This window comes from Vicugna pacos, chromosome 2 (genome assembly GCF_048564905.1).
Source record: "Vicugna pacos chromosome 2, VicPac4, whole genome shotgun sequence".
NCBI lineage: Eukaryota > Metazoa > Chordata > Mammalia > Artiodactyla > Camelidae > Vicugna > Vicugna pacos.
In genome coordinates, this window is record NC_132988.1 from 79,051,041 (window position 1) to 79,070,507 (window position 19,467).

At 33.1% G+C, this 19,467-nt stretch overlaps 1 protein-coding gene across 5 annotated transcripts in view; it reads right to left on the reverse strand.

Annotated features, from left to right (window-relative positions):
- WDFY3 (WD repeat and FYVE domain containing 3) overlaps positions 1-19,467 on the reverse strand; it is a 241,446-nt gene that overhangs the window by 111,672 nt on the left and 110,307 nt on the right. For all 5 annotated transcript variants that reach the window (XM_072942738.1, XM_072942743.1, XM_072942751.1 and 2 more), the window contains 6 exons: positions 16,195-16,387; positions 14,740-14,926; positions 12,912-13,078; positions 5,741-6,208; positions 4,723-4,824; positions 1,963-2,156 (listed from right to left, as the gene is read on the reverse strand). In XM_072942738.1, coding sequence (XP_072798839.1) covers positions 1,963-2,156; positions 4,723-4,824; positions 5,741-6,208; positions 12,912-13,078; positions 14,740-14,926; positions 16,195-16,387 — 1,311 coding nt within the window. The remainder of the gene's footprint in view (positions 1-1,962; positions 2,157-4,722; positions 4,825-5,740; positions 6,209-12,911; positions 13,079-14,739; positions 14,927-16,194; positions 16,388-19,467) is intronic.

Consider the following 19,467-nt stretch of genomic DNA (forward strand, 5'->3'; position numbering starts at 1 on the left):
TATATTCCTTCCATTTTTCTGCAACCAATCAATTTCCATATCTTCTCTAATAAACTGTACTTATGCTTACAATATCAACCTATAACACAAGACTTCATAACTTCTTGTTCTTTTTAAACATCTTATAACCTAATCTGGTGGTTAAATGCAAGGGCTAGAGTCAGAATGCTTGAGTTGAAATTCTGACTCCAACATTAAAAAGGATTTTACCACAATTACTTAACCTTTCTGTGCCAGTTTCCCTTATGTAAAACCTAGACAACAACAATGACTTACTTCTCAGGAAATGCATGTAAAACCCTTAGCAGAGTGCCTATCACCATCATCATCATCTTCAAAAACACACTGGGGAAAAACAGGACGAGTACTATTTATACATGAGGAAGCATGAGTTAAGAGTTAATCTATACAAAGGCATGTTGCTAGACAGAATCATGATAGGAGCTAGAAAAACCAGCACTTATTAACCCTCAGTCAGGTCGTACTCTGTATTATGTGCTTCTGGATAAGTCCACCTGCTACCACCTCAAAACTGGCACTTTGGCATTATCTAGGCATTCTCTCCATATCTGAAACTTTAAATACCATAAATAAATTTATATCCTACTTGAAATCAATAATTAATGATAATGTAGTGAACACCAAAGTTACAAGGAGAAATAGATGCTATGTGGTAAATCAGACAAAAATCATCAGCTGTAATTATCTACATTTACATAAATATAATGCTTACAATTCAAATTTATGCATCAGCAGAATTATAGAATACTACCTATCATGGAATTTCAGGCTTGTGCACAAATAACAACAAATTAAGTTACACAGGTCTGTGTTTGAGTCAACTGAAGGAAGGCAGTGAAAAGCAATTCTGAATGTAGCAAAAATGGAAACTGAGATTGGGATCCCAAATCCTCCTTGGTGCCTTCCAACACTACTTCATGCCCTCAAAACAGTGGAACGCTGGAGCCAGCTTGAACTAGTCATGAGAGCCAACTGTTGTATTTTGAGACTTTTGCGTGCCAGTTGTTAAAACATAAGCATAAGTAGAAATTAAGTTCTATAAGTTTAAAACTAAATTATTTTAAAAATGAAAGTAATAAATAAAACTCATTACTTCTTAGTTATTTTCTATATTTTCCTATTATCAGTGCTTTTGAGGTAGTATACAATGGAGTGCTACTGTACATCTCCTCAATCCACGTTCAGTAACACATCAGCTGCCTGAAGTAGGTCACAGTGGGAGTACTGATACATGGATATCAGTAAATGCAGCCCATCAGGACCCCCCTCCTGTCTTCCTCCAGTCTCACAGTCATTTACCAGAACAACACTGCCTTAACATTACAGGTCAGACCATTACCTCTTGTTGGCTTTAACTACCAACATTTTACAAATTCAATTACAAAGATATCAAGAAAAGAGGAAAATACATGTTTAAAAAGTTGGCAACCTTAACCACTTTTAAAGGCACTTTCCCCCCAACAATCCTTTCAAATATACAAATGCTCCCCAATATTGACACACATGTAGATTTCCTTTTGTCTAACAGATATATTGGGGTCAGATGAATCTTGCTTTTAAATGAAAACACATATTCAAACCGTCATTACACTCAAAACAGGATGAAATATACAACAGCATAAAGAAAAGAACGCAAACTTTTCACTATTGATAACAAATTGAGTAAAGCAAAAGTTACTAAAGAAATATACAATTTCAGAAGGCAGCTGTACTTCCTGTCATGTCTGGCAGGAATGGGGTGAGGGTCCAAGGAGAGGAACTCAGACGGAAAAGAGTCAGCTGATGCCCAGCGGGCCTTGGAGGCCAGGTTAAAGACATTGACTTCTCTTCTGCTAGACTTGAAGAAAAATTGCAAGAATAGCTCATAATAGTTCTTAGTCATTTAAAGATAGCTACAGATTTTATTAGCAAAAGTAAAAACAGCACACTTATCAAACTTACTCTTAAAATGTCAGTCTTCAGCTGCAGTTCTGTTGGGGGAGCTGAATGCATCAACCCCAGGAGAGTGCCCATGTCATCGTCCCCGTTTGGCGAGAGCACCAACTGCTGGATAATCATCAGGGCATGCTGCCGACACTGAGGGTATCTCACTATATTATGCGCGCATCTTGCACCTCCAAATTCTCGAAAAATTCCTTGAAGGAGGGAGAAAAAAGAACAACATGGGCTAACTCAAGACATTCTGAGACAGGCCAGATGAATTAAAATCTGATCTTTCTGCAGAAAGAGTAACTCAAAAGAATGCACATTAAAAACTACCCAACTGTTTCACCTTTCAAATTACAATACAAAATTGCACTGTGGGATGTCAGTAAAGGCATATACAAATTTTTCTCTAGATTTTCTTGATGCTGGGATGCCCTGATATGTTCATCATGTCCAAATTCTCCAAAGCGAGAACATTCAGAAATTCCATAGGTAGATACCAGAGACCAATATTTTTCTGTAGGGGCTTTACTGAACAGTATGTGAAACCAATTTAGTGAAAGGCTTTCAGATGAACAATATCCCAGATAAATGTTTTTAAACTGAACAAGGCTTCCAAAATAGTGGCAAGAAAAGAATGGAGTAAGTGATTCCACAATGAAAAAACTTACAAGGAACCAAACTTTTCAGTTGGTAGAGCACACTAACAAACACAAACTCTGACAGAAAGCATCAGACATTGTCCTGTTCCAAAGGCTTCATACAGATTGATTTATTCAATCCTCATCCCCTCCTGTAGAGATGAGCACATGAGATGTACCAATTTGAGTAACGTGACCACGGTTGGTCACACAGGCAGCAAGCAGCCAAGCAGGTTTTATGCCTGCATAGCCCCATTCTACAGCCTGTGCTCCTGCCCTCGAATGACACTTCTCACATACTGTCTCCGAGTATTAAAAAATATATGGGCCAAGTGATCTAAGTTAGCAATCAGTATTTTCTCCAAAGTAATCGTTCTATCCTTTATGCCTTTAGAGTATCTTGCATATGCCATTACTGCAACAGTTTACATCAAACAGTCTTAATATTATGTGTTTATATGTTTGGTCCCCCATTAAAATTGGATTTCCCTCTGGTTTGTGTTTCAGTAAATGTTTCCTGAATGAATAAATGTCAGTGTATTTTGAGGCAGTGGCCACTGTTATTTAGTGACTTTCTATTTGCTAACTTTATGAGAATTCTATAACCTTGAAGTGAGTGTGAGTCACGTGCTAAGGTTTAGCACATGGAAGGCCATGTTTACTTCCTGGTTGCCAGGTAGTGCCCATCAGATAATCATAATGGCTAATGGTTTTTGACTACTCACTGTGAGCAAAGCAGTATTTTATGTGCCTGAGACTTCACAAGTAATAACATCTTTCGTAACAAGGAAAAGATAGTCGATAAGAAAAGAACTCTGAAAATGTCTGGTACTCTGGGAGATGGATTAAGTGACTTCTGGTCTTACAGAGTAAGCTCTCCACTCTCCTACATCAGTAGAACTGTTCAGTCCCTTCCTGTGTAACTCTATGTCATGTCGTATCAAAAGCTAATTTGCCAAGTAAATTCGTGTTAGTATATCCTTATTATGTTTCTGACTATCTCAGCCAACTAAACCTCATTAGTGGAAATAAGGAGATTATGGTACTACAGACAAACTGTTAATATCACCCCCATTAAACTTCATCATACCTATTGTTTGACTTATCTACCAAATTCATCCAACTTTGTCTTAGCATTTGCCAAAACTCTATTTCAATAATTATTTATACAACTACCTGTCTATATCTTTCCTCAGCAGGTTGTAATTCCTTTGGGACAAGAATTATCTTTCCATCTTCAACACCAAGCCTGGTGTCTGGGACACACAATATATTTTAAATATGTTGCATACTGAGTTCCTCTGTATTCAGGCAAATAAATGTGCATGCATTTGTGTGTTTGCTAGCTTGTTTATTTGTTCATTCATTCATTCATCCATCCATTCATTCTTGGCTTCCCATAACACTTAAAATACAATTCAAGTTCCTTAGCATGGCCTAAAAAGCTCTGTATGATCTGAACCCAGCTGCTCATCTGAGCTCACCTCCGTGTCACTTACTCCTTCCAAGCTGTATTGACATTGTTGACTGAGAGGTTTTTGACACTGGCTAAAATATTAAGTAATTTCTTTTTAAAGCAAGAGTGATATTTCATAAATATAGTTGGACTGTCTATTAATGACAGGTAGAAAAGGACTGAAGAGAAGGTGAGATTAAAGATAAAGCAAAAGTTTAATGAATCCATTTTCACCTGGGAGAGGTAAGTTGTATTAGAGAATCATTTTTCAGTATTTCCCAAATGTTGTAACATTATAATACTCTAACTTGAATTACTAAATAATTAAGAAAATCATCATGTGAAGCAAATGTTTCAGAAAATATTTAAATAAGCAAAGTTATTTGACAGAGTCTGCACTATATAGATAAAAAAGTAGAAAAAATACTTCAAATACAAGGCACACTATAAAAAGCAATAAAATATAAGAATATATTTTGAAGTAATAACAATGTTATATATTTTGTCATTCATAAATTTAAAGTCAAAAGTACTGCATTTCTAGAGCTATGATAGTACCATTATCAAATTAATAGCTTTTTCTTTAACTAACAGGAGCATCTCAGGAGCAAGAATCATTAGAGAAGACATACAGAGGTAATAACCTCCAAAAGCATTTGCTAGAAGCTTTTCTATTACCTGCATTTGTGTTTGATCCTTGGAGAAGCACTGTCAAGGTCTCCATAACCAACAAAGCCAGATGTTTTTGGTCTTCAATTGAACTATTATTTCTTGAGTCTCCTAAGAGAAATAAAAGGTCCGTATCACAAAAGTTACAAGCTTATTTTTTTCCTGGATTCAGTTTTGTTTTAATAATTACAAAAAATTTCCTTAATATTCCCTAAAACAATTGATATAATACAACCTTTAAAAATGATACACATGTCTACCAACTACCAAAAGTAAAGTCAAAATCAATGTTTACAAATTTTATTTTGGAGTGGCTAGAAAGCTATAGGTATCTAACAACTATTAGAAAGGAAAATGTCAATCAAAGTAAAGTGTATCCTTCTCATTCTCACAGGGGCTTTGCTAATCAAGGAGGTCAAAAGGAGAATGCTAGATTCTAAGGCACCAAAAAGAAAGAAAAGTTTATGGATAATGCTATCTATTCAACTTGTATTAACCCATTCAACACATTTAACACTAAGTGCCAAATACTACTATGCTTTTATCAGATTTATCAGAAAGGATGAAAAACACCAAATTTAAGGTATCTAATGATAATACATGTGTATAAATAGTATCACTAAGAAGATATATTTATTTGCGCTCCGTAATTAACAAAAACATTTTGAGACACTGACACACCCTAATTGTTTCCAGAAGCTTTTTAAATTCCCTCTTAGAAACAGAAAGTAGTAGGCACTAGTCATGTGGATCATAAACGTTTTCCTCAGTTTTTATCTTAAATTCTCACCCACCAAAACATATTTCTATCCCCTGACCTCCTGTCCCGGCCCCCACTGCCGTTCCCTAATTCCCTAATAGAGGCTGAATGAACAAGTTAATTCTAAGAAATATTCACAAGGATGTCACAATAATGCACATTACTAAGTAATTCAAATCAATAATCAAATGAAAGGCAAAACATGAACAAAACACTCTGTCCAAACCCCTCTGTCAAATAAAAGTAAAATTATGGAAAATGCTTTACCTTGTTCATTTAGTGCCTGAGTTGGATCCTTCAAGAGGGCAGCATATTTGTGCAAAAGGTTTACCATGACCTCCAGAAGGCCCACCTCCCTGAACACATCTTTAAATATGTAGTCGTGTCGTGTAAACTTAAGAAGTGTTTTCATTGCAATAATGCTACAGTGATAAGAGGAGCTAGATTTTAAAAGGATGCTAACACTAATAAGTTCTTTACAAGGGATATAATTTAAGCTAAAAACGACAAATTCCAGCATCTCGAAGTATTTGTTTTGTACTTCCGGGAGTTTTGAAATCTTTTCTGCAAACTGTGACAGTGTGTGCTGTGACTCGAGGATGAAATAATTGGCATTGTCAGCCATGTAGATATTTGTGATGGCATCAAGAATGATTTGGGCAAGGAAGTTGGTTTTTGCTTTTAAAAATGCATTCTGAAGAACAGCAAAGGCGTGGACGTTTCTCACACTGTGACCTAAAATAGAAAACAAGAACACAAAAGTAGGTGCTATGTGACATTTTATTCATGGCAAACTAATCTATTTAAACAGATCATGAATTGTAACATTTATCAACTATTTGAGAACACATCCTGTTTTCACAAAAGGTCTTCTTTTTCTTCATCAGTTTCAGTCATTTAATTAAAAATAAAGAACAAAACTGATCAAGCTTTTAATGCAGCTTTATGAATATTCTGATTCAAGAATTGTATATATTGAAACATTACATGTTTTAGAAACAATAAAGGGTATTACATAGGCCTATGCTTCAGAGTTTGGAAATGTGCAGGACTGTAGCTTTTTATTATCTGTAAGATTGATCTTGACTATAAGACCAGTGACCTCTCAATCTGAAATGATTTCGAGGCTGAAGAGGTAACAGGCCTGAAAGCAGCAAGAATGGAACCAGGAAAACACGAGGAGAAAAAACTTCTCTAAGTTTCAGCTGTCCCATTTTAATTACTAGAATTTTCATAAATTTTAATTTGGAAATTTATTTTGTTTTCAAGTTAAAAGTGCAATTTCTTTACAGATGCATTTGTTAAAACAGGTTATGGCCAGTTACTAGCTTTATTTATAAATATCTGATTTTTGAACACACAAACTGGACAAAACAAAAATCTGTATACACTGGCTCTTGAGAGGCAAATTAGTGACAATAATTATAAAGATATTAACATAGAAAGTATTTGAGGCAAATGAAAACAAGCATCTACTTATAAAAATTGTCGCCAGGTTCACAACCATTAGGAGTACAGGCATTTGCAAGAGTGACCAAAAAATAGAGCCTTACAGAATAAGCTGGATTTTAGGAAGGATAAATACAGAACTAGGAAAAATATTAAATGGGTTAGAAAGACTGCTTAGAAATTCTGGCTGGTACATTATCTAAAAACTGCCAAGATTTTAAAAAATCTTCAGTCTATATATGATTTCAACTTTCTGTTCGTTTATAGCATATAAATTTATTCCATGTGTGACACATGCCAAATCTTTACTTCCAGTTCCTTATTAATAGTATGCTTGTACTTTCTGAGGACATTTCTACTTTTTATTACCTGCAGGTAATCAAAGAACAAGCTTAGATAGACTGATGAACATACAAATGTGAAAGTCTGACTACAGGTGACAAGGTTAAAGAATAACTCTAATCAATAACTTGCATCTTTCAACTAAGTGACAATACCAATTCTCGCCATAAAGGAGTTAAAAAGAGCTGAATTTAGGGTAACATGGAAAAGTTGACATTTTGCCAAGTTTCATCTTTATTATCTGGTTTTAAGTAATGTCACTGGCAAAAGATAAGACATATTAACAACCAACCCCAAGAACAAATTATCCACCACAAAGAGCTGAATCAAACACAGTGTGTACAAATACACACACAATTAAAAGCCAGTAGAATGTGGTAATCCTTGCAAATAAAGGTAACACTAGAATGGTCAATAGAACATTTGGCTCTCAGTAATTTCTTTTTACTTACAGCAATGAATCTGCTCTGAGTCATCCTGAATCCCCCTTGTTATCTAATTCATGAAGAGGCCATTAGCAAATAGTTAAAGTAAGCTGATCACAGTAAATGACCGAGGAACATCAAGACTAACTGGTCTCCATGACCAGCTTCAAGAGCAGAGCATTTTAACCAAATGAATAACCAGTCTTATACTGCACGTAAAATTCAATCATTTCCTGCGACTAATCAAGAAAAAGATATTTTCTGTTTGTAATATTATTTCCAAATTTAGTACACCTTATATACAATGAAGCTAAACAGAATCTAGTAATTTGGACTTCTGTCAGGAAAAAGTACCTAAAAGAATGGCTGAGTTGTAATAATATCAAAATTAGCGGCATATGCATTTGAAGTGCATTGTAAGTGCTGGTATTATCAGGAGTAGTTATTGAGGACTGTCATCGCCATTCGGTTCCTACAATGTTCAGTTGGAAAGGGAGAATAATAATTAAACCTAAAGGATAATTAAAAGACTGCATGCTATATATATATATATATATATATATATATATATATATACACACACACACACACATATATATATGACAGGAATACTGATACTTGATGCTCTAATATTTTAAGTAAACAGATGTACCCTGTATAAGTATCAAAATTTGTATTAACTGACTTTCATCTGTTTAGCACAGAAATAACTAAAAGAAATGAGGGTAAAGTGAGGAAATTATTCTAGAAGATGACAATCACGATCCCATTACTCTCAAGACCATAAAAGCAGAAACAAAAGAATTATTCTAAGGTTTAGAAGAATAAACACATACACAACAAAGAACAGAGCTTTCTTATTTTCAGAATTCCATGCAACACTGCAGAGAATGGCCGTGAGGAGTACAGAGGAACAGAAAGGTGAACAGTTACAAAGACACCTATGGTAATAATCCAGGTGAGTGATCTACAGAGCCTCAACCAAGTGGCAGTAGGGCTAGTAAAGGAGGGAGGAGCCAATAAATGTTTAGGAAGCGTAAGACAGAAAATAATAAATGAATTACACATGTGAGTGACCAGTTGGCATGGAGGCTGACTATAAACAACCTGCAGTGTTACACTCCTGCAAGTCAGCTGAACGTCAGGCCTGGACACATCTGCATCCAGAATAAAGGGAACCAGAACAGATAAAGGGTCTTCAAAGTAAGCTCATGAGGAACAACAGTTCAGTCAGTAGCATGAACAAAAATACAAAAAAAGAAAAACACATTATCTTTTTATGTTGGTTAAAGTTTTATGAGAATTAATGTACTACGAGAAAATGTTTATAAAGGTGAAGTCACAGAAGAGTTCTGAAAAAGACAGGTATGGTCTTTTCTTATGAAGAGGTACATTCTCTATTAAAAATACATGAAAAACACTCCCTGTGTTTAGCGAACAAATTTGGAAGCAGTGGTGAGCTATGAATTATGGAGTACCACCTTGCAAAGATGTTTGTAGAACAGTTAAGGTAAAAAATCACTATGGAGTTGCTATTAAACAGAAGGATTGCTACATTTTTCTTTAACTTCCTTCTTTAGAATAATCTCCCTACTAGTGAGGATACAAAGTTTTATAAAAGCTTTTGCTATATAACACAGAAACAGAAGTCATTTTTCAACCTTTAACATATACAGATACATACATTTACCAGCTTCACTTAACTCAGTTTACCTTTTCTTTTAAATTTTATATTTCTGTGCTGTTTCACTTGATCTAAAATCAGCAGTAAAAATAAGGTAGGTAAACTATACCTATGTATACAACAACATGAGGTAAATATACTCATGTTTTCCCTTTTAAATGTAATTATCAATGAATGGGTAAAAATTCCTTGATAACAATAATTTCCTTTTCATAGATGTTGAAAGGGAAATCAGTGAAGTCAAAGAAAATGTTTCCCAAAGTACCCTGAACAAATAATTGACAAAAAGTAAAATAAAGACTGTCAAATATATCAGAACATATACAGCTTTAACTTATAAACAGTCCAGACCAAAGAGTTAAAATCTGTAGAGGACTCTCACTGCCTTGTTCTATCAGTGCTAAACATGGCATCATCACAACTGTATTTCCTAATCTCCATTCCTGTACAACAGTCCATCATCTTTTGCATTTCTATAGACAAGCAAGAAGCAATCCAAAACAGATTAAGAAAACAATTTTATTCACTAACAGTATCAAAAAGAACAAAATACTTAAGAACAAATTTAACAAAGGAACTGAAAGTTCTATACAATGGACACTATTAAAACATTACTGAGAGAAAATAGTAAGACCTAAGTAAATGGAACTCATGAATTGGAGGATTCAATATTGTTACGATGTCAATTCTCCCCAAACTGATCTACAGGTTCAGTGTACTTCCACTCAGTATCTCAGCAGGATTTTTTTGTTTTCAATGATTGATATGAAGATTATTAAATTTATACAGAAGTTCCAAGGACCTAGAATATCCAAAATAGTTTTGAAAAGGAAGAACAAAATTGGACAACTTAAATGACTATTTCAAGACTTACTTTAAAGATAAAGTAATCAACACCATGTAGTATTGGTTTAAAGTTAGACACATTAATTAATGAAGTATAACTGCAAAAAGTCTCAGATACACGGTTACACATGGTCTTTTCAACAAAGGGCTCTAGCACATGTGGATATCCATATTGGAAAGAAAAACCCAACAAACTTTACTTTCTACTATATACAAAAACTAACTTAAACTGTATCATAGAACTTACTGTAAGAGTTAAGATATAAAACTGCTATAAGAAAACAAGAGAAGATCTTAGTGAATTGGGGTTAAGTAAGATTTCTTCAATATGGGCCAAAACCCACAAAATACTTTAAAAGTGATAAACTGGACTTCATCAAAATTAAAAACTTCTGTTCTTCAACAGATACTACCAAGAAAAGAAAAGGCACATCAAGACTAGGAGAATACATTTACAAAATGTATACATATCTTACAAAGGACTTATCTAGAATAGTGAAAGAACTCTTAAAATTCCAATAAAACAAACAACCCCATCAAGCATTGGGCACAGAGATTTGACACAAAGTAGAGATACAGACAGAAAATAAGCACATGAAAAGATGCTTGAAATAATTCAGAAAAATGAACATTAAAAAACACAGTTAGATACTATTATACACTTACTCGAGTATTTAAAATTAAATATTAACACCACTTAAGTGTTTCTGAGGATGTAAAGCAAACTTTCATACATTGCTGATGCAAATGCAAAAATGGGACAGCCACTTTAGAAAATACATTTGGCAGCTTCTTATAAAGTTTAACATATATTTAGCATATGAGTCAGCAATTCTACTGCTTGGTATTTACCCCAAAGAAATGAAAACATATGTCCACACAAAGACTTGTTTTATATCAATGTTCTGAGTAGCTTTATTCACGCTAGTTAAACAACTGGTGAGCAGATAAACAAATTTCAGGATATCTAAACAATGAAATTCTATACAGCATTAAGAAGAAACAAACTTCAGATACATGCAATAACATGGATGAATCTTGAAAGTGAAAAAAGCCAGATACAAGAAACTACATACTATATGAGTCTAGTTTATGAAATTTTACAAAGAGCTAAATCAAAGCCCATCAGTGGTTGCCAGGGCAAAGGGCACTGATGTTTCTGAAAAAGAAACTGATAATATCAAGGTTAGGTCACTCACGATCACCTGAATTCTGACTCTGAGGATAGCATCCTTTCTAGTTAACCTTGCTTTCATAGACATGATGTCACTGGATTCTCAAAGGTGCTAGGTTATATAGTTATTATCCATGTTATAGATGGTACAAAGTTAGGCAGACATATGAGGAAGATTAATTTAGCTGCATTAAATCTCTCATTACAAAAAATTACACTACTGTAACTAAATTTTTTCCCAGTGTCACAATCAAATTGATCAGCCAAATGAAACAAAGTCCAAAATAGGAAGTACATTGCTGAGCTATTTTTACATTAACTCACAGAAAGAGTTAACTGTGGAATACTCAAGCTAGAGCCTATAAATTAGAAGAGTTCATTTAATATTTTTTCTATAATATTAAATAAAATGAAACCTTGAACTGCTCAGTAAAATATTCTTGGATTTCACTTATTTAAAAAGTTCTGTATAACCTATACAGTGAAGGTACATCTTATAGAAGGAGTTTTGATAACTTCAATCTAAGTTGTAATTTTTCAGTATAATTTTCTCCAGCAAAATAAATTTAGGATAGTCTAGTATATCTATTTATTCTCAGTGACTTAAACATTTATAACTGCTGACTTCTGTCATAAAATACACAGATAAAGTGCTGTGAAATTTAAATAACCAGACATGTTGATATTAAATTTTACATGCAAGTATCTTAACTCTATTGAATATTTAGTAAGTAACAATAATGTGAAAGAAATTATTAGAGGCCTCTGTACTCGGGTATTTTCAGAATGGTTATTGTGCATTAAAAAGATTAAATAAACAGTAAAACTAGCTTGTACTCTCCCATAGTTAAATGTTATTAATTACACAAAAAGTTTTCTTAGTAAAAGATCATTCATTGAAAGCCAAAGTTAGAAAATCTGAACCATAAAATTTATTTCCTGTAATGTAACTTCTCTGTACCTAGGTCTGTTTAGTTTTAAATAAAATACAAGCATTTGCACCTGTGCTTTCTATATACATCTCACGTAAAGACAGGCATAGAGATCAGAGTGTGAATCAAGCTCCATCTGCAGAAAGTGGAAATGGGTGGTGTGTCAACATTCAAAAGAGGTATGTCTGGATTATTAAAATGTTGGAATGCAAATTTTAAGGGGGAAGGTATAGCTCAAGTGGTAGAGGACATGCTTAGCATGCAGGAGGTCCTAGGTTCAATCCCCACTACCTCCTCAAAAAAAAAAAAAAAAATGAAGAAACCTAATTACCTCCCCTTCAATAAACAAACAAAGTGAAAATAAAATATAAATTCCACTGCTTTTATGATACTTTTATATTATTTTAAAGTATTTCATCTGCTAAAGACTGTCACTCAATAAACTACACCATAAAAAGCACCAACTTTAATGAAAAAGTATATTACCTTTATACAAATAACACAAATAAAGAGAAAAGTCAGACTAATTCATTCTTTCTCTATTTCTTTGAGTGGATCAGAATCGGGGGGAAAGAAAAAGACTCACCTTTGCCTGCTGGCTGAGGTACTGCAAATCCAGGCAATAAAAAGGGTGCCCCTGTGGTAATACCAGCTGGTTTTAGTTCACTGACACCATACGTTGTTAGGGAAGTTATCAGATTAACCAGGTCTTTCAAGGCATCTTTGGATTCTGCCTCTTTTGCTTGTTCCAACCTAGGAAAAGTGTGACTTAGCAAATGTTTTCTCTTGTATTTTCAAATTTAATACAGAAATTTTCGGTTTTATATGCAATAAATGAATGTATAGAGTACCACAAGAAATTTCTTCTTACATTATTTCTATATAAAAACAAACTTTTTTTATTAAGTCCATAAATTTTACTATAAGGCATTACACTATATTTGAAAGAAATTATTATCTATACTCAGAAGACCTGATAAATATTGATTTTGCCAGTAACAGTGTTATTTTAGGTAATTACTAATTTTTGGTAGAAAGACTATATAACATTAAAGGATTAGATTAAATATCTCTAAAGTTCCCTAAGGTTCTAAGATGATAAAAGATTCACTGCTTACAATCAAAAACCGTATTAACCATTTCTTTTCTAAGAAATTTTCTGTTAACAACTTTAAAAGTGAATTCCTTGGGAAGATTTGCAAGAGTTTATCTTTATTTCATTAATTAAGTCAGATACTCTCATTAGAGTACATTTAAGTAAAGCTGAGAGTCTAACAACTTTTGAAAACAACCTTAATTTCTTTAAACTAACTGTGGAAAGTTTCATTTTAACAATTATTTTCATGCCATACACAGAATATTGTAACCTTTTTTCCCCCCCACTTATGAGTGTTGTGTACATGGCTCTCCATGTTAGTATAAACTCACCATAGGTGTGCTTTTAATGGCCATGAGGAGCCAACCATGGCTTTGGGGAGTGGAGAGTGGGACAGCTAGTAGAAATCAGAATACAGAAGCACTAACATACATAAAATTTTGTCCACATTTAGAATTTTATCTTTAGGATCAACAACCACAAGTGAAATTATTGTGTCAAAGAATATCAACATTTTTAAGGCTCTTGATACTATCTGGTCAATCTGCATTCTCAAAGGATTTCATCAATTAGTAATGTGAAATGGTTATTTCATTAACTTTCATATATTATCATTTGCAAATTAGGATATACATGCAAAGTTATATTCTTGAGGGTTGCCTAGTATTAAGTAATGGCAACTAGGTCAAACTGGTATTAAAAATAAAAAGTTTACAAAATAGTGCTGGTTTACAGTAGATCAAATGATTTAAAAATATTTCATGGTCTGGAAGCAACTAGTGAGATATAAGTATCTTCTTCCTAATAAACTTGTAATCAGCCATTTTGCCAGTATCTGCACCAAACATTTGAGATGAAAGAGGAGGCTACTGAAAGATTTTTAGACTGACTAATTTGTTTTATACATACATTTGTAAGGTCTTCATTCAATCTGCATAATAATTCTTGTTATTAACTACATTAATAATAACACTGGGGTTACTAATAAGGAAAGCCAAAAATATAATTAAGCAAGAAGAGTTTATACTTTAGGAAGATGTTAATTAGCTCATTTAAACTCCTCACCCTTTACTAAAGAGCGGATTTATTCTTCACATCTAACCACTGACTCCACATTTGCAGCTTCCATTTCCCAATTTAATGCTAAATTCACTTTGTACCCTCTTGACAGAACAGGAATAAAAAGAAGTGATTAAAGCTAAAATTAAATAAGTGATTGGTTGATTTCTTTTTTCCCATAACCCCAAACTACATCATTTCTTCTGCTGAAAAGACTGAGCAGACACTGAAAATAGATTCTTAAATTGTAAGGTTTTACCTAAGCAAGAGATCACAAAGGAAATTATATCCTTGCCATATCCGAAAATCATCCAAAAGAGTTTGGGAAACATCACTGGAATCTTTGAGGAAACAAGAAAGCCCAGCAAACATTTCAACAATTTCTAGGGGAGACAGGTCATCTGACTGCTGCATATTCTGAACACATGTAGATAAACATTCTTTTTCTGTTAATTAAAAACAAAAAGAAAAGAATTAAATATATAATTCATGTCAATTGCTTAAGAACATTTTCTTCATTCTTAACTGGTGTTTAACAAAACATTAAATGAGGCATTAAATTTTAATGTATCTATAAAATACTGTAAGACAAATGTTACACATTCTAAAAGTAAATAGAAGATTCAAATTCACTAGGAAAGCTCTGCTTCAAAGTAGTAAACAAAGGGTAACACAGGAAGTGTTAAAATAAGTTGACATTTATTATCACTTTTATATCATATTTATGTTTTGTCATTAAACACAATGACTGCCTGCTGCCAAATGATATTTTTGATCTTTTATATTAATATAGTAAAAGGAAGAAAAAAATTAAAACTATCTTTTAAGTCTAAGGAAAAAAATCTATTAACTAGTTAAAAGTTTAAATTAGAGTAAATACAGACCCGTAAGATATAGAAATTTCAGGAAATAAATTTTAAAATTATGTTTGTACTATATATTACTAGTTTAAAACAGTTAATACTGACTTTGGGGATTGTAGGCATTTCAAAGACTTCCCTTGCTTATCTTTAATAAAATGTATTTGTCTCAAGAAACCCAGTGTCACTTAACAAAAGCTAAGAGGATTTAACATAGGAATAGAGGCAAGAAACTTTTAATGATGGACTGATGTCAGGCAAGTGAACAAACAGTTGTATTAAAAATTATTTTGAAAGACTTTTTAGTGATATATATATATATATATATATATATATATATATATACAAAATAATACTACAAATGTCTATTTAGACATTTTAAGGGACAGTTGATACGTATATGAGCTAAAAAGAATGAACAATTTCTCCATAGTGCTGATAAAGAATCCACCTAATTTCATTTATCTGCATCAGATTGCCTACTTACAAAATATCTTCAAAAAGACTTCTAACTATAGCATAGAAAAAAAGCCTTTTTTTTCCAGCAAGAGGAGAGAAGAACAGGCTATGATAAAGACAAAGAACTTTCATTATATTATGATTGATCATTTACATGCTAATGCAATTATTTTAACTCTTTTAGATATCCATCATTTGGAACTAATGTGAATTTCTTACATTTGAAATGCCTCACAAATAAAAAATAAATTTTTCTCCTGGCAAATATACTTTTTAATTTAAAATGGAATCTTTGGAGGACTGAGAGATAAAAATAAATCTGCCACCATGTGAAAGAAGAGAAAAAATGAAAGAAATTCAGAGGACCTAAAATAAATACGTTAACAGATATTCACCATGTATATACTTCACAACATTGACACTAAGACCGTGGCGGGATATGGTCATAAGGACTTCTCCGGCACTCTTCCTCCAAGGCAGGTTATAGGGAGGGCACCAAGAGGTTATTGCACTGAATAAAAGCTGGAGATCATCTTTTTGAGCCAGCTCCTCCGCCGGAGAAACAAAACTGCAGAGTTTCACTAAGATCTAAAACAACAAGCAAAGAAAATACGTATATAAATAAAAGAATGATTGCTGAAAGGAAGGAGCTGGAGAAGGACTAGATCTAATTATTAAAACTTTCAAAAGTTCAGGGTCAGCACTGAGTAATATCACTAAAGCCACAATGATGAGTGCTCTAACTTTGGCAACATTAAAAAAGACATCTATAATTTAGAAGTGTTTTATGGTAAGACAGTTAACCACCCCTACTTTTATCTGCTTATTTTTTTTCAAAAAAACATTCTATGCTTACTATCTTCTCTTCACCATGTATTTTTGCATACCTTACCCTGAAATGGAATAAATTAACAGTAACTTTCAAGATCAACATTTTAGTTTCTAATTTGGTTCTTTAATTCTTAGTCTGTCATAGGTAAAATGTAATTTTCTTCTCTAAAAGGGACAGTTTTAGGGAGACAAGGATGGAAGAACAGATCTTTAAAAACATTTTCAAATTGCTCTACCTACTACACAAGTAGAAGGGGATATTAGAATAATAAAATCATCGTAATTCAGAAGTATCTTTTAATTATGTCTGATAGCCAAAAATCTTCTAAAGCATGGCTTTCAAAGAAAATTCAACACGTCTTAAACTCTGGAATGAGAATTTATTCCTCACCTATGATTTGCAAAATACATATTACATAAGCGTTTACAGCACTAAGGTTGCCTGCTACTTGGGGAATTCAGCTATGTTTTCTGTCCTCAATGGATTTTTTTCTTTGAATCTCAATTTGGTGTCAAGAAAAGTTAACTTTTTTCTCTGTAATAAATCTTTTCGTCTAAATATTCTTAAAAATAAACAAAATGAATAAAATAGCTATAATTTATAAAATAATTTTATTCTCTTACAGTAACTTCATGGAATTTGAGTATTTTAATATCTATGGGGAAAATGCTAAACAGAAAAAAGTATTTAAAATACCGTATTTTGTCTGAGAGGGCTAGGTCTTGCTTTTCCAATTTCCTTCAATGCAAAATTTTACTTAAATGTAAGATTTTCTCATTCACAGCTAACACATAACAGGAAAAAAAGATCAAGCATTCGGAGAAACAACAAAACATTTATAAAATCAGTAAGTACAAGCATCCTCCAACCAAAAAATGCCTGGAGAAATGACTGAATACCAGATTTCCATTAATACATGTAGTATGTGTAACTTTTCCCATATGTGTCCAATTCAATAAAAAAGATACATGAAAAAAAGACAGCCAATTGTAGCCAAAAAATATATGCTCAGAAGGGTGTATTGCTGATTGTACTTTTTGTTGATTCTCACACTGCCCTTATGTGATTAGAAGGAAAGATGGTCATTTCTTTAATTTGTAACATAAAAACAAACCCCAAAATAAAATACTTATTTCCAAATCAAATCATGGTTCTCAAAAATAAGCTAGATTTAACTTTGTGATGTTGACTCTTAAGGTAACTAGTTCTTAATCTTCAAAAGCAAAAGGATTCTTAAAAATAATCTAGTATATTAACAACAAAATATCAGAAAGAGAAATTAAGGAAACAATTCCATTTGCATTGCATCAAAAAGAATAAAATACTTAGGAATAAACCTACTGAAGGGGACAAGAGACCTATACTCCAAATACTGAAAGATGCTGATGAAAGAAATTGAAGACTACACAAACAAATGGAAACATATACCATGTTCTTGACTTGGAAAAATCAATATTGTTAAAATGACCATACTACCCAAGGCAATATACAGATTCAACACAATCCCTATCAAATTATCAATGACATTTTTCACAAAACTGGAACAAAAAAATTTTTTTAATTTGTGTGGAAACCCAAAAGATCCAAAAGGGCCAAAACAATCTTGAGAAAGAAGGATGAAGCTGGAGGAAATCACTCTCCCTGACTTCAGACTATACTACAAAGCTACAGTCATCAAGTGTGTGGTACTGGCACAAAAACAGACACACAGATCAATGGAACAGGATGGAAAGTCCAAAAATAAATCCACGCACTTACGGTCAATTAGCCTATGACAAAAGAGGTAAGAATGTACAATGGAGAAAAGAAAGTCTCTTCAATAAGTGGTGCTGGGAAAATGGGACAGCTACATGTAAAAGGATAAAATCAGAACATTCTCTAACACCATATAAAAGATAAACTCAAAGAAATGGATTAAAGACCTAAATGTAAGACCAGATACTATAAAACTCCTGAAGGAAAACATAGGCAGAATACTGACATAAATCACAGCAATATTTTTTTGAATCAGTCTCTTACAGTAATGGAAACAAAAGAAAAAACAAACAAACGGAACCTAATAAAACTTAAAAGCTTTTGCACAGAAAAGGAAACCATAAAGAAAATAAGAGAACCTATAGAATGGGAAAAAATATTTGCAAACAATGCAACCAACAAGGGCTTAATTTCCAAAATAAATGAACAGCTTATACAACTCAGTATCAAAAAAACCCCAAACAACTCAATCAAAAAGTAAGTATAAGACCTAAATAGACATTTCTCCAAAGAAGACATACAATGGCCAATAGGCACATGAAAAGATGCTCCACATCACTAATTAGTAGAGAAATTCAAATCAAAACTATAATAAGATATTAACTCACACAAGTCAGAATGGCCACCATTTTAAAAGTCCACAAAATGCTAGAGAGGGTATGGGGAAAAGGGAACCCTCCTTCAGTGTTGGTGGGAATGTAATTTGGTGCAGCAACTATGGAAAACAGTATGGAGATTCCTTAAAAAACTAAAAATAGACTTATCCTATGATTCAGCAATCCCATTCCTGGGTATATATCCAGAGGGAACCCTAATTCAAAAAGATACATGCACCCCAATGATCACAGCAGCATTATATACAATAGCCAAGACATGGAAGCAACCTAAATGTCCATCAATAGACGTATGGCCAGGGAAGTTGTGAGATTTATATATAACAGAATATTACTCAGCCGTAAAAAGGAATGAAATAATGCCATTTGCAGCAACATGGGTGGACCTAGAGATGATCATACTAAGTGAAACCAGACAGAGAAAGACAAATATCATATATCACTTATATGTGGAATCAAACAAGATG